The sequence below is a fragment of the Cynara cardunculus genome (genome assembly GCF_001531365.2).
Source record: "Cynara cardunculus var. scolymus isolate 2C chromosome LG 9, CcrdV1, whole genome shotgun sequence".
NCBI classification, from domain to species: domain Eukaryota; kingdom Viridiplantae; phylum Streptophyta; class Magnoliopsida; order Asterales; family Asteraceae; genus Cynara; species Cynara cardunculus.
The window spans coordinates 17,794,881-17,810,755 of record NC_037536.1 but is presented as its reverse complement, the minus strand read 5'-3'; the positions used below and the strand labels follow the sequence as shown (position 1 = coordinate 17,810,755).

At 37.4% G+C, this 15,875-nt stretch overlaps 1 protein-coding gene across 4 annotated transcripts; it reads right to left on the bottom strand.

Annotated features, from left to right (window-relative positions):
* Positions 1-1,634: 1,634 nt before the first annotated feature.
* LOC112518192 (ubiquitin-activating enzyme E1 1-like) lies at positions 1,635-12,712 on the bottom strand. Of its 4 annotated transcripts, none has more exons than XM_025125804.1 (7): positions 12,618-12,712; positions 11,948-12,381; positions 10,913-11,130; positions 5,519-6,313; positions 4,287-5,155; positions 3,487-3,919; positions 1,635-2,649 (listed from the first exon to the last, which is right to left on the bottom strand). In XM_025125804.1, exons 2-7 carry the CDS (start codon positions 12,366-12,368, stop codon positions 2,053-2,055), a joined length of 3,333 nt encoding a protein of 1,110 aa, XP_024981572.1. In that variant the 5' UTR covers positions 12,369-12,381; positions 12,618-12,712; the 3' UTR covers positions 1,635-2,052. The 4 variants fall into 4 exon arrangements, with proteins under 4 accessions (XP_024981572.1, XP_024981575.1, XP_024981574.1 ...); XM_025125807.1 differs by having other exon boundaries at positions 11,948-12,234; XM_025125806.1 differs by having other exon boundaries at positions 11,948-12,384; positions 12,618-12,704.
* Positions 12,713-15,875: the final 3,163 nt, after the last annotated feature.

The following is a 15,875-nucleotide window of genomic DNA, read 5'->3' as shown; positions in this document are numbered from 1 at the left end:
ACATGACGTTTTAAAAATTAAGTTGTAAACTTTAATTTAAAGATATTTTAAAAATATAAAATAAATAATTTGCAATATAATAAAAATATGTTCCTTAAGATAAAATTGGAATTAAATTACTTTCTGTTTTTTGTTAGGAGTCCTGATATTTTTCAATTCTTACAAATATTAAATATGAATTATTTCCAAAAAAAGTTAATATTAAATATGAATTAAAAGAGTAAATTAAATATTAAGTGGAAGTAATTTCCAGAATTACCCTTATGGTGAGGGTGGGTGGATTCACATGGGTAGTAGGCTGACATTGACAGCCACACCACATACTTCAATTAAGCTTTGCTTGCAAAACATACTTATGGATCGATGTCATGGTCCATTTCCAATTTCTTATCTGAATTAAATTACCTTTTTGTCCCTATGGTTTGTTTAAAACTACGATTTTCATTTTCGTAGTTTCAAAATTGTGTGGTTTGAAATTTATTGTGGTTTTCATACATGTATAATAAGACGAATAATCGCGTGAGAAGAGAAGTTATGGTGAGAAGCGTAAAAAGAGATCTGGATCCTTAATCACTTTTAATCTCATGTCTACCCATGAATTGCGTTTTAGAAAAGAGTTGATCTGATATACTTCATTAGTGTTGACATTCAACTAAGGTTTGATCCAAGGTTCTTATGTTTATCAGCATAACTTTTCTTCTCACATAAAAACCCAACCATGTATAATAATACTTACATGAATCACTTTAATAGACCAAAGATATTCATTCATATGGTAATCATAAAAAAGAACTCATAATAAAGATGCATCGTCATTTTTTGGTAATTGTGGCGTCGGCACATTTCGTCCCCTTAGACCCATCTGTATGAACGGAATATATTTCTGCCTCTTTGGAAAACGGTGTGACCCGTTCACGAAATTCGAAAATAGGCCTTCTAACACAAGTATGTGGTTTTACTTGATATGTAGGAAAGAAAGCAAGAAAATGGTTAAAGCAAAAGCTTTAGAGCAGGAGATATTGGTTTCTGAAAAGCTTCATGTGCTGGTAGAGTAACTCATAAGAGAATAATATGAGGGGACCAAATGCTTCCTTCGTAGAATTAAGAATATCAAAGTGGGTGATGGGCTACAGGCCCAAGTAACATATGGGCTTTTTGTCTCAAATACAAAGTATTCATGTCATTTGTTGTTGGCTCATACCATAACTATCATGGAAGAGGTAAATCAGGATATCTTGTAGCAATACGGTACGTCAACTAAGCTTCAAATTTGAGACTTTGTTGTAAAACTCCACCGCGTTTTTTGCTTGGACAATTCACCGTCGTCTTTCTGTACAACAGACATCTTTTTACCACATTTGTGTGGAGTTCAACCACGACGAATAAAATCGGCTCTATAAGATATCAAATATGTAATAATGTCATTAAAACTCCTTTGTAAAACTTGGTTTATGAGACCAAACAGTAGTACAGCTGTTATGCGTCAATTGAACATTTTTAATGTCTAAAATATATCATTTTCAAAACAAAATGTTATTTTAAAAAAGGTGATATTAAAACATGTATTCTATACTATAAAAAGATGCGGCTATAAAACACTTCTTTAGATGTATAATTGACGCACTATAAAATCAAACTTGACACACAAAGTTGCAATGAAATGGTGAAAAAGACTCGAATGTATTTGTTCCATTGAGAAATCAAACATTTATGATAGAAGCTCGAAAAACCTCTCACATGGTATGCATACGACCCCCACAGTGAAAGGTTGACCCTACAGGCTACATACACAAGTCAAGTTTGCTCATTCAACATCGTTTTGCCACGTTCCCGACGGTTTGAAACGGTTCGTGTTTCAAAACATCATCATCCCAGTGAATGTATACGAAACACGACATGTCAATCACAGAAGCAGCGCTTTTGTGAGTTACTTGGCAGAGGTATCCCTCCGCCTTCACTCGGTGTCACACTCCACCTAACAAACATCGCTTTTTTAACAGAATACAAGAGACCGTCTCCAATTATTCCCACACCTAATGGGTGATATAATGGCTAACGGAAGTATACAGAGACCTGAGGGATATCGATGTCGTTCTCCTCCTCATCTTCACACGCCACCATCAGATCCAAGTGACAGCGATACGACGGAATCTCCATCTTCGCCACATCCCGGGCCAAATCCACCACCTTCTTATCCAACCGCTCTTTGTGCTTAGGGAACATGATGTTATACAGCATGCAACTTCCACACGAAATGCTATAAGCATCGAGACCTTTGTCTGCAAGCCATTGAATAAGTTCTCTTAGTGTCGGGTTGCCCTTAATCGACCACCGATCCCACACGCTCCAGCTCATGTCCTGGTGTTTGATGACCTTTGGTGGGACTGGCTCCGCCATGGAGAAGAGAGGGAGTGCCAGGTTGGCGAATGTGTTCCGATAGTCTTCCACCTTGTGGCCGCCATCGATGACCTTATAGAGCTCGAGGCAGACTAAACCAGTGGCCATTGCGGTAGAGGTGGCGATTGCAGGGATGATTCTTCCGGCAATAAATTTGGCTCTCAATTTGTCAACTTCAGGGATGCTGTAATTTCTTGCTCTCATGTTGGCAAGTCCAGCTATGAAGTCCATGTGGTAATTTGCGTCATCATCCTGCAAAATGCAATCAAGAAAATTATTGTACCAAAAGACCATAAAAGATTCAATGTTAATTAAACCTCATACAACCCCTATGTTATTTTTCTGAGAGGATGAAAACAATCAAAAGTTGATGGCATCTACATGCACCGCAACAAAATCGGCTTTACAGGACGTCAAATATGTCTAGATATCCTAATAGACTGTTCTATAGGTCTTTATATTTATAGGAGCAAACAATTGCGCGTTGTATGCAATGTGTTACTATAAGTCGATCACGACACTTTTGGGTGTCCTAACAAGTTTTTTATGACACTTTTGAAATAAGGCGCCCTATTGGTCTTTTTATGACATTATCTTAGGAAGTGTTGTATAAAAATAAAAGCCCTATGAAAAGATGTGTTAATAGGACACTTTTTTTAAGTGTGTCATAAAAAACTTGTTAGGACTTCCAAATGCGTCCCAACATTGGACACACAATTGTTTGGTCCTGTAAATGCAAGTCTTAAAAGCAGTTTACTAGGGTATTTAGACATATTTGGCGTCCTATCAACATTCTCCTCCGGAGCCTAATACCATATGTATTGATGTCGTGATGTGTACTTGTATTTATGTGCACACAATTGTGTTCATAAGGGCAAATTCATTTGAGAACTACGACGAATAAAAACGCATGATATAGATCGTAATGAACAATATTTATGTATACTTGTCATGAATAGTTGGTTCCCACGGTTCTCAAAATATGTACGGTTCCTAAATGAACTTTCCCCGGTGTTGATAAGTATATATGCAGGCATCAAACTACCCCAAGAAAATGTTATCAATATTCAATGTGTAAAAAGTGGATACCTTCTCAAACTGAATAGGTTTCATGATATAACCAGATGGAAGTGTCTTTCGTCGCTGTTCAAGCTTTTTGCTTAGCTCATCAATAACTGCACCATCATCTATAGACGAAGCCGATAAACTGGTAGCATTCTCATCAGTCTCTATTCTAACACCTTGCTTTGGTTGGAAGTCGGGAACAACCACCTGATCAACAGCTTCAGCCAATTTCTTGGGATTCTTGGCCCAATCAGGAATAGGGATGCCAAATGTCTCGGCGCGAAGAATGGAGCCCGCCAATATAAAATGAAGATGACTCAGATCAGAGAGAGAGAACTCCAGTGGACGTGGGAAACGCTTGGGGGCTGACCAAAATGGAGCTCCGGTACTGGTGGCAGCATCTTCGGGGAACGTAAAAATCAGTTGCCTCATACGATTACAGAAGTAATCTTCAAACCTACAAGTAGATGAATAAAGAGAAATACACATAAGAATACAAGCATTATACTGTATGAAAGCCAGGCTAAAGAGTTTATTCCCCATTCAGTGGACTCCTATAGTTCGAGCCACACTTCACGGAGATTTTACTGTCTCAAGTCTCAACTAACCAAAGTTTCTTGAAGCTTGAAAATAATAGCCAGGAAAATCCCTAATGGCCCCGAGGAGACTCGAACCGGCGACCTATTGGGAGAATCCCCCAAGGACTAGCCTTTATTTGCTAGCTGATCTGACCCGCAAGACTTCTCTTATCAAGTTCGTGTGTGTGCGAGCTCCAAGACTAGGTACAAATACAAGAAAAATAACAAATAAAGAAAGGGTATTACTTCAGACGAGCCCAAGTGATGCAATCTTGGAATGTTTCACATTTTTCCCTATCGAGGCACTCAAGAACTCGTTCAAGATTATCCCTCGCCTGGGCATCACCAGCATTCCTCATCACAGATATATATTCACCAGGATTCGACAGATAGGCGTTAACTTCCGATGGTGTTTTCTCAAGCAAACCTTCAAACTCTGACCGAGCCCATGTCAGGCAGTGATCAATGTTATGTGGAAAGGAGTGCACAGTGCACATGGGTGCTTGCTTCTCCGGTGGGTCCCTAGAGGCACCGTAGTTTTCAGTCAGGTGGGGAATAACCATCTGTGTGTTGCACTTAGCACCCAGTGTTCCCGACTCAAGAAGTGGCTTCTGGAAATATAAGCATCTTTGATCAACATAAAGCCTGGCATTTACATTGTCTAAAGCATTAATAACAACATTCAAATTCTCCCAGAAAATATCATCAAAAACATTCTCGGTCTCCGGGCCCACACGATTCTGCAAAGCTTCTATCTGAAGACGAGGGTTAATCAACGCAGCTGCGGAAGCGGCAACCGTGGATTTTGCCTGCCCGATATTCCAGTCACGGAACAAGAATTGTCTGCTGAGATTACTCTTCTCAATTACATCATCGTCAGTGACCGTTAATTTCCCTTGAGTGCCGCATGAAACACCCATCAAGGCTAAGTTCTTCAAGAATTCACATCCCAATGCACCAGATCCTACAACGAAAGACCGAGTATCCTCTAATTTCTTCTGAAATTTAGATCCAAATACTGAGATCTGGGCATCATAACGGCTGTTCAAAGGCTTATAGTCGCTGGCGTCTAACGGCTCCATAGGAAGTGACTCAACCGAATCAAAGTAAAAGAACTGTAGAAACATTGGAAACATGAAGATACAGATGAGACGAATACAGAAAAAGTCCAGGGTTTTTTTGGTACATGGATGAGACTGGAATAGGACTGAACAGGTGAGAGTGAGGTCCGCAGGCGAAAAAATTGTAAAAGGTTATAGGGTTTTAATTTGATATGAGTATTTTAGTAATTTACCAATCTTGTCTCATCACCTTGATTTTTGTTCCATCTATCTTGGTGGGACAAAAAAAACACATTTTTCCCACTCAGGTCCTGTCATGTCACAATCTAATGTCAACCTGGGGAAACAAGTTTTTGCACAGTCCTGTCCCATGTACCAAATGAACCCAAAATAGACAAGTTGTACATATAAACTAACCTGGAAAAGTGGATGGAACTTTCCAGAGCAAGCCTTCACAACCTCTTGACCAACTATGCCGCCAAACATGGCAGCCATGGGATTAAGCACTGCTCGAGCCCCATGAGCAAAGTGCCGCAGAAGTTTCGGATTGACATCTCCCAATTTTCCATCTCCTGAGCTGTCGTTCATGTTGCTGGCAATAGATATCAACTTCTGTGCATCATCTTCTGAACCAGCAACAGAGAAGCGCCCCAATTCACATTTGAACTTGTCAAGTGCTTGGAATGCTAGATGCAAAAGAGGAGGGCGGTCAAACTTAGAGAAGTCACTCAGCAGAAACTCGCCTGGAGATCCAAGTGCCTCTCTTAAAGGCTTGAAATTAAGAACCTTTGGCTGTTTTACTTGAGTCACTATACCGCCTTTCACGTAACTGCCAAAGTTTGTAGTGTTTTCTTCAAGATAGAATGAGTAGGGCCTACAGCTTTTAATCTTTCTTGGTTTTCCGTCATTAAGTTCTGCCATCCCATGAACTTCAGAAAATACGACAAGATCACCATCTTGGAACTCCAGCCTTTCATCATCAACACAAGTTACAAGTGCAGGGCTATCGTTACTGATGGAGGCAATGATGCCAGTATGTGGTTCCTCGCCATCAACATCAACTACGGTGAACTCAGGGCCAAAATCACAAAAAAAGTTACCAAAAAGTCCTCTGACTTCAGTCTTTATGAATGCAATAGGAGGCTGATGGTTGTGGCAGTAATCATCAAACTCAATAGCTGTTTTCAAGTCAGTATCAGTAAAGACCACAACCTGAAATCAAAAAAAAAGATTAATGATCAATCTAGCTGGAAAACAACTGTATTATTAATGCAGCAGGTACATTAGACATCATGTCTCGAGAATCAAAAGAATGTTAGCATCGCCTTTATCAACTCAAAGTTCAAAAAACAAAATTAAATCTGCAAATTGACAAATTAATTCCAAGTTCTGCAAAATTAAATCTGCAAATTGCATGACTTGATAGCTATTTTTGGCATCACTTAAAATTAGGCATATACACCTAAGTTTCCAATTATTGGATCTGCTTTGGTAGTTCACAGATACCATGGTCGTTGTATAAATAGCATTGTAAGGTTCAAATTGAAATACAATTCCTTTTCTCGATTAGGCCCTTTTTTGTATCTTCTCCGGGCTTAATTGTTGTGCATCTTTTGAACCTTTAGCCTCCTTCGCCACTTAATAACCTTTGTTTTCTCTTCCAAAAGCCAAATAGAGCTTGTTTAGTCAACCCATGAGAACCCCCTTTGGCCTTCATAGCAGCTCTGTCCTCTTGCAAGATTATGTCGTCATTGGGTTTATAATTTTCTTGTCGGACTAGATTCAAAATCAAATCAATCAAAGAATACAGAATTTTGGTAAGCCAAAGATTTCACACTTCAACGAAGTAGCACTGCTGATCCATAGCGATGGAAATAGAAGAGGCATGATGCTCTAGCTACGCTGGCAACCAATACCAACAATTAGTCACAAATATGGAGGAACAAACCTAAGGAAAAAAGGTGGCAGGTCAAAAACATAAAACCATGAGAATTATGGTGCAGTTACTACGAGTGTTGCTTCACCCATGAATGGAATCCTCATGGAAAACCTCCAAGCCAAGAATGGAACCGAAAAATGAGGAGAATCCATTGGACAAGTTCAGAGAGCTGCAGATCCAACAAGGTGAATTTACTGATTCATGTGTACTTGTTCAATGGCATATCCAGGTTAGCTTTCAGCTTCTAGTGAACTGTATGTCTCATAATATAACACCTTCACCAATAATATTTTTTCAATACACTCCATGTCGAAGTAGTAAGAAAATAGCTACAGCCAATGAGTCCTTGAACAGTTGGGTAAAGCTTGGGTCCATACCCCATGGCATAGGTTCAAATCTTGTGTGTGATCCGACCACTATAGCTCTGGGGGATGACAAAATAAGCCAATCGGTTAAATCAAAAAATGCCCATGTTCTAGTATTGTCCACAAACCTAGTCTCGATACAAAAAGCTCCCTCAATACTATGTCGCAATCTAACTTTTTCACAACAGTTGTATAGGATTCAACAAGGATGATTGGACGTGCTAGAAAAGGAATGAGCTTTACTATCTTGAAGCGCTAAGCCACATTAACAAATGCATAGGCAGATTTCCTTCTTATCGAAGTTTGTTTTACTCGATATAGAAAATTACTTCACCATTACCAATTCAGATGCCTACCATCTACAGCCATCAAGGATTTAATCAAGGAAAGTTTCAGTGCGAACTCGTTGGACACAAGTATCTACCTTTCTTAGCTAGTTTAGCTTCATTCCTTTCTATTTTACTCAAATGTATTCGAGTTCCACCTACTGTTCCTAATGTTTCTGAAATAAGATGGTTGGTTTCCATTGATCATTGCACCCTACGTGGATTTTTCTCCTAAACACGTATCTGATGATAGTATTGGCCATTGTGTTCCTGAATTTTTGTTCTGTGATCACAAAACAATTTGGGGATAATATAATACTTCAATCAAATTCTTAAATCATTTTTCAGAAAGAAGAAACGATACACGAGCAATCTTATGTTAAAACCCTCCAACAGAACAAGATAGTAGAGATGAAAAATGGTTACATTATCAAAAAATCTAGAGCTTGGTTTCAAGAAAATGTGTCTCTACATTTTTTCAAAGAAGCATCAGAAATAAATCATTTGCCTTCAACATTTCACCCAGGGACAAATACTACAAGCAAACATGTCGGAGAACTTTAGAATGTCTTATTTGTCCATGGTCTTGTTCAAAACAGGTGGAAGTACAAGCACTAAAACGCATCTTTGGGACTATTCTTCAACCCGTAAATGGTATAAGTGTTAACACTCCATATCAAAGAAATGTTACATCTTGAATTCTAGATGAATATTGTGTTCAGTGAAAAGAAGTCCGATATCACTATCGTTGTCTTCAGGGGAAGAGTTCCACTAATGAAGATAAGGAAGATTTAGTGTTTGATTTATCATCAAGTCAAATGTTTAGAACCTCACAACCATGTGCCTCCGAATATAAACCCACATCCATTCCTTAACACCTGCCTAAAACACCAAATAAGCCACACAACAGAAGACAAAATGTTTAAATCAAGTCTTACAATTGTAAACTTTTGCAAGGTGACCAGAGAGGAAAATGGTCGTTCCAGGTCAAAAGTCAAACTTATGTCATTTGAATGAGGAAGCAGTTTATCACCATCAGTTGCAAGTTGAAATTTTATCTCATGTGGATAATAATGATCTCAACATTTAAGAAAATGACCAGAAAATGCAGAAAGCAATACCATTATACCCTTTTGCACATTTTTGTCATTTAAGATATCCTCACCGAGTCACCGTCTAATATATAGCCTTTGTTATGAGCATATATACCACCACCATTCCACTACCTTGCTAGTGGCTTTGCCCAGTGAAAAATGGAAATGAATGTAGAGATGAAGGTGTTAGAAAAGAACGAGACTTCAGTGTTGGTGAATTTATCAACAAGAAAAGAAAATAGTGAATGTGAAGTATAAGGCAGATTGGTCAGTTGAAAGATAGCAGCAAGGTCGGTTGAGGGACGCATCAAACCTAAGAAAATTAATATCTAGAGATCTTTGCTCCTGTTGCAAAGATGAACAGAACACAGACTATTATCATCACCAGCAACTAATTATGGTGGGGGTTGCAACAATCAGATGATGAAACACATTCTTCTATTACATGCCAAACTAGGAGAAGTCATTTGTATTGACACCAGTATACGGAAAAAACTTGCTTCTCGTGCCGTGGAAAGTTGGAAAAGGCACTATATGGGATACACACAAAAGCAAGAAGATCACATATTATTCATATCACACTATCTTTAGGGAGGAGTTACACAAGATAAATTTTGTGGTTCAAGCCAACTGCTAAAGAACCAGTAACAGTATAAGACCATACCAACATCATCTGCTCCAGTTCTTGGTTCCAACTCTTTTTAATTTTCAGCATTAGATCAATGCACTGTCCGAATACATATTCCAGCTTTACTTTGATACAAGAAACTTAAGGACAAACATTGCAGAAAGAAAAGCATAGACCAGGTGAACACGTCCTCAAACTGATACAATTCTTAAGGAGAGCTACCAAACAAACTGAGAGTCCAGAATTTTAAAATTTGCAATATGAGGCTGATCACTGACGTTATATAGACCTAATTCTTGAAGATACATATACGCCAACATATGGCTCGTACATGCTGCCATAATCATTTCGCAGATGATTAGCACAAGCAGTTGAAGAAAATCAATCTGATGAAGGGCAAGAACAGCACCTAAAACCAAAGGATCTCACACTACGCTGATATGTTGTACTTCTCATTTGGATAAGAAGTTATCTTTGGATTTGACTCATGGTTCAAACTTCAAAGCAAAAGCTGATTTCTTTCACATTTTTTCTTATTACTAACTGAAATATTCAGTATCTTGGATAATTAGAGATATTACTACTTGTTAACGGAAGAAAGGCTACTAGAACCAAAGTTACACTGCTCTTTTGCAAGGATGAAATGAAATGATCAAAAGTCAAAACTTCCTTCTAGTTTTTTTAGTTGACAGTTTCCATCACCTCCTTGATGATCATTCAAGCCATCAGAACACATACACGTACAATTAAGGAATGCCGAGTGTAAGAGCCATCCATCCCTATCACATCCGCAAGTCATATTAAGGTTCTGCGATTTTTCTTTTCCTTGTACACTAATATGCTTATTTACATATTAGGATGATGCCTGATACCAGATTCTGTTTCCATTTCATGAACAATTCGTTACTCTTGAAGCAACACACTTTTCTCCATTTGTTGGCAGTTACCAGTAGACACTTAAGTCTTCTGTAACTAATATGGCAAATGTTGTAGCTTGTAAATATATCAATGCATGATAATTTAAGCATTTTCCAAGTCAAATACCATAATATATGAAAGAATGAAGTGGTGCTTTGGCTGCTTTCATTGTCCTGGAGAAAGTAGCCTCGGTATCGTAATGCATGCATAATGCAGAAATCTCTAGAATTGGATCAGATAACAAACAACAACCTTCTTTGGATGTTGGAAAAGATGTGTTGTAGATGTCATATGATCTAGAAATGGAATTTTCACTTGAGGAAGAATTTTGTGGCATGCATCAAGTAACTAATGGAAATGGCATACTAATAAATTATCATAAAAGCTATCCATTGCAACAACAAACTATCAATCCTCCATTTCGAAGCATAAAAGTAAAATGTGCATTATTAAGGTTAGGCTTTACATCTTGTTCCATCATACATATGTGATTTATTTGAAGAACTAATGCATTATGTATGCGAGCAAAGTAAATGAGTACCTGGAAGTTAGAAAGTTGTTCTTTAGTCAATTTCGTAGGCAAGGTGGAGACCAGTACAGCATTGTTGAGATCCTGCAGCTTCTGGACAGAAGCTAGAGCTCTATTCTTGCCTACATCATCCTCTGAAAAGAGAAAATTACCGGACAAATCCCACAGTTCCACTGCCCCTTCATCATGCAATGTCACAGACTTGACGCCAGCAAGTATAAGATTTTTTGCTGCATGAATTGTTAAAAATGAAGCCATTGCATAAGGACAGAATATCATATTTCAAAATGAATCATTTTTCCAATTTAACAGTCATGATTATGCATAACCACTCTGCTGTAATCCAGTTCCAAGCAAGAAAAGAAGCTATTTGACATCAAACTCCAATACATTAACATTGATATGAGGAGGACAGTTACAAATATAGTCTTAATAGCACAAAAGGCATTATGGATATCCTAACCAAAGGCAGCTATAATGCATTTGCATCGAGTAAGTGAAAGACTATAATAACAATTTTTATAACAAGAGGAAATGTTGCCCACTAAGGTAGAGTTTGGTACACATATAGGAGAAGACTGAGTTGGACAGGACAAGTTGTCTATATGGTGTTTGGTTCAACTAAGACAAGACTAAACAAGTTGTGTACAGTGTTAGGTAAATTGGACAAGACAGGACAAAACTGTTAAAACGATCAGAATGCCCCTAAATCCTGTCTAATGTTTCTATATATCATATATTAGTTATAAACATGGAATGATAAGTTTTTGTCCTACCCAATTGATTCCCATGTACCAAATGCAGCGTAATAGAACAATCAGATGATAGTAAACATGCAAAAAAAAAAAGCCTGGTAGCAAGAAACCTTGCAGCTCATGAAATACAAAAAATCAGCAGGAGCACTTGAAGTCTTGAACTAATTGCAATGATAAAGAATCAAGTTAGTTCCTATTCAATGAATACCCTTTATCAGACATACACAAAACCAAACACCGACAGAAGATTGAACATTACTTTATGATGATTAAAAGAAAACATCAGGCTTACCTATCTCTGCGCCAAGTCCTTGCATCCCAGAAACTAGCACATTAGATGCAAAGAGCCTCCTCATAGTCTCACGACCATAAACAGCAAGCTGTCTGCTGTGGAGATCCTCGTCGATATCCTGCATATGTCCATCCTCTAACCCCATATTTGTCAAAGACGGTTCTACAACAGTACTGCTCGCCCTAGTAGTATCCCCTGCTATCACGCTACAGCTGCTATAGCTATTCGAGTCACCACCACCACTGCTGTTCTTCCCGTCACACTCCTCGGTCCCGGTGGTGGTTGTTCTGGAGGTTATCGATGAACAAGAAGAGATCAAACAACCGAGCCGAGGCTTTTTATGCAATTTATCAGTATTATTACCACTACTGCTATCCTCGTCAAGCTTTGTTACTTCAACAGGTCGCTTCTTAGGTAGCATATAGAGTAAAAAACTGCTGACAGCACCACAAAACCCCATGGAAATGAAAATCAACAAAAAGAATTGCAAAAATTCAAGATCGGTAAAGAAACACAATCCGTTTACAACACACAGCAAACCAAACCCTAACCCTAGGTATTTCTGCTTGTTTTTGGACAAAAACGCCATTAATTATGAAAGTATGATTCGATCTGATCAGAGAATTTGAATTGCAAGCAAAGAAAGAGATAAATTAGAAAGGAAACTGACCTCCGATTGAAGAAGGTATCTTTGGAGCAGTAGATTCTTGAGAGATGAATGTTGTGTTGTTCTTTGCTTTGAGGGAGTCGTTGGGTGCGTATTCTAGAGAATTCTCAACAGTGGAGAGTTGGATTTTTATAATGGGTTTATATGGTTTGGTGATTGTAGAGTAGGAGGAAGGCGGTGGATGACCTTAGCTTCCGACGTGGAACGACAACAACTAAATCCCATTTTGTCATCCTTGCTGTCCAAAATCAGTTTTAAAAATTAAATAAATAACATAAATCGTTAAATTAGAGAAACTTGATCACGGTGTTACGAAAGGAGTGACAATTTTATACTAAATTAAATTTACCAACACGTGTATCAAACGTACTAATTATAATTATTTATTGGTATTTTATTAAGTATGCAAATTTTGTTGGTTCATCGTTATAGAAGTCGTGTATCATGGTAATATCATGATACCGATTTATTTAATTTTTTATTAGTTTTTTAAATTTTTTTATTATATTAAATATTAAACTTTACTTATTTTATTTGAACATTTGGATATTCATAAATTTTATTATTTCCAATAAAAAAACCTTACCATGTAAGATTATAGGTACTCGTTTTTCTCACTTTGTAAAGTAGTTGACATTGGTAAACAACCCTTGGTTTGTCGACCAGGTCAGGCTCAACGTGCTGGGTATGATTTGGTGTTTTAGTTTACTACTTACATTTGCTTGTAGTATTCTGATTTTCAGGGGTTGTCTGCTTGCAGTATTATAATTTTTAGGAGTTATTTTTACCAAGCATTTACAGACTACGAACTTTTAAGCAAGAGTCATTACTCTTACTTACCTTATTTTTTACCATAAAAAATGATTGTTGGTAAGCGTTTACTAGATAAGAGATTTCTCACTCACTTATCGAGTAAGATTCTCGGTCTTTGTCGTGTCTCTTATTAAGTAATATTCTCAACCCTTGTTATGCTCACCATGTAACATAAAATAAAACCCAATAAACACTTACGTGGTAAATATTTGATAAAGAGCTCCTTCTAGGTCTTAGTTGGTTCTCAATTACTTTGGTAGTAGTTTAATGAGTTTGGCTATTTCATGGTACAAAAATACTCTCTTCATATATATATATATATATATATATATATATAGAGAGAGAGAGAGAGAGAGAGAGTGTGTGTGAGTGTGTGTGTGTGTGTCAGGTTCATATAAGAACCACAATTAAATAAGAGAATAAAAAAAATAGTATAATCATATATGATTTTACACTTCGTTTGCACACCCTTACATTGTTAGTCTAATCACATGTAATTTTTTATATGATTTGACCGTTTTCATGTTCTATTTATTTAATTGTTGTTCTTGTTTGAACCTTCGTATCTATAATTATTTAGTTGAGAAATCATTAAATGCATGTTACCTAATGTCATAGAACTTAGAAGCTTCCGACAAAATCATTAGATCCAACAAAAGTAAGGTTTATTAAGTTTATATAAAAGTATTAGTGACTAATTATGGATTTTCTAACATGCATTGCATTAACATTATAAAAATATTTATTTAATATATTATGCATTGTATTCCAAGTGTGTTGTTTATCTCTAAATTCACAAGCTTAGGGACCCATCTAGCCTAGGGAATATATTAAGCGTTAAATCAAATGGGAATCATAAATATGTTACAAACTCGTGAGAATCGATAACAAAAACTACATGATATGTTTTTATCAAATATTAAGATTTAAGATATTGTTTCACATATATTTATTTCATAATATGATAGTTTTAAATATATTTGTTTCACCATGTAATTAGTTTTTAACGTATTTTCATTTCACCAGGTGAATCGATTTTTTTTTCACAATGTAAACACAAAAAAATGTGAAACAATATCTTAAGTCATAGGCTTTGATGAAAAAAAAAAGAATGTAAAAAATATTTTTGTATTGGTTCTCACGGGTTTATAACATATTTGTGCTTCTCATTTGATTATCATCATATATATACACACACACAAACGATTGTGTGAGAAAAATAGTTAAATCGAGAAACGTAAGAAAAAATTTGGATTGTTGATCACGTATAATTTAGACCCCACTCATGAATTGCAGTTCTCACGATAATTGATTTGGTACATCTTCGTGCACCTTAACTCTTTTAATATACAATTATGATTGATACAAGGTGAAGATCTACTTTTAATATACAATTATGATTGATACAAGGTGAAGATCTATTCTAACCTTTTTCACCATAACCCAACATATATATATATATATATATATAGGGGCCTATTCAAGGGAGAACTGAGTTGTTTGTGGTAACTGTGAGAACCAATCTTAACCACAAATCAACGGATAAATAAGGAAATTAATAATTATGGTAATTCGAGTTAAAATTATAATTAGATGGCATTTTAGGTATTTTTAAAAAACTTCTCTCTCCTCTCTCCGATCTCCGATCTCCGGCCTCCGGTGAATATTAATCCGGCAGGTACCAATGTATTACCAATTGGGGGGACCACCATGTACCACAGAATTTTCACTCGTCTCCTCCTTTCCCAATCCATCTTCTCCGGCCACTCTGTGATACCCATTACCCAAACCAATTGGGGNAATTTTCACTCGTCTCCTCCTTTCCCAATCCATCTTCTCCGGCCACCTTGTGATACCCATTACCCAATGTATTACCAATTGGGGTACCACAAATTTTTCACTCGTCTCCTCCTTTCCAAATCCATCTTCTCCGGCCACCCTGTAATACTCATTACCCAATGTATTACCAATTTGGGTACCACCATGTACCACATAATTTTTACCCGTCTCCTCCTTTCTCAACCCATCTTCTCCGGCTACCCCTGCATTGTTGCAGCCACCATCTCCTTATCTCTCTTCTCCCTTTCACCTTCCGCAACACACGCTCGCACCCCTGCACCACCGTACGAACTAACACAAACACAGGGACGAGGAAATAGGCAAAGCACACCCGAACCTTCCCCTTCGCACTGCCTTTGTCATGTCTCGTCTCCGTCGTCTGCCTCGTGAACCACTCCAGCAAGTCCCAGTCAATGCTTTGAAGCCATCAAATAAACAATCAAAGCAAAACCAGAAAGGGTTGTTGATTTCATAGGGCCAAATCAAAGAAGAGAGATAAGGTTTTCTAATAAAGGAGAAGATGAGATGGTTGTAGAAGGGGAAACCGTCGATGAAAAAGTAGATGGGGGTGGTGGGGGTGGCCGGAGAAGAAGTAGACGAAGGAGAAGA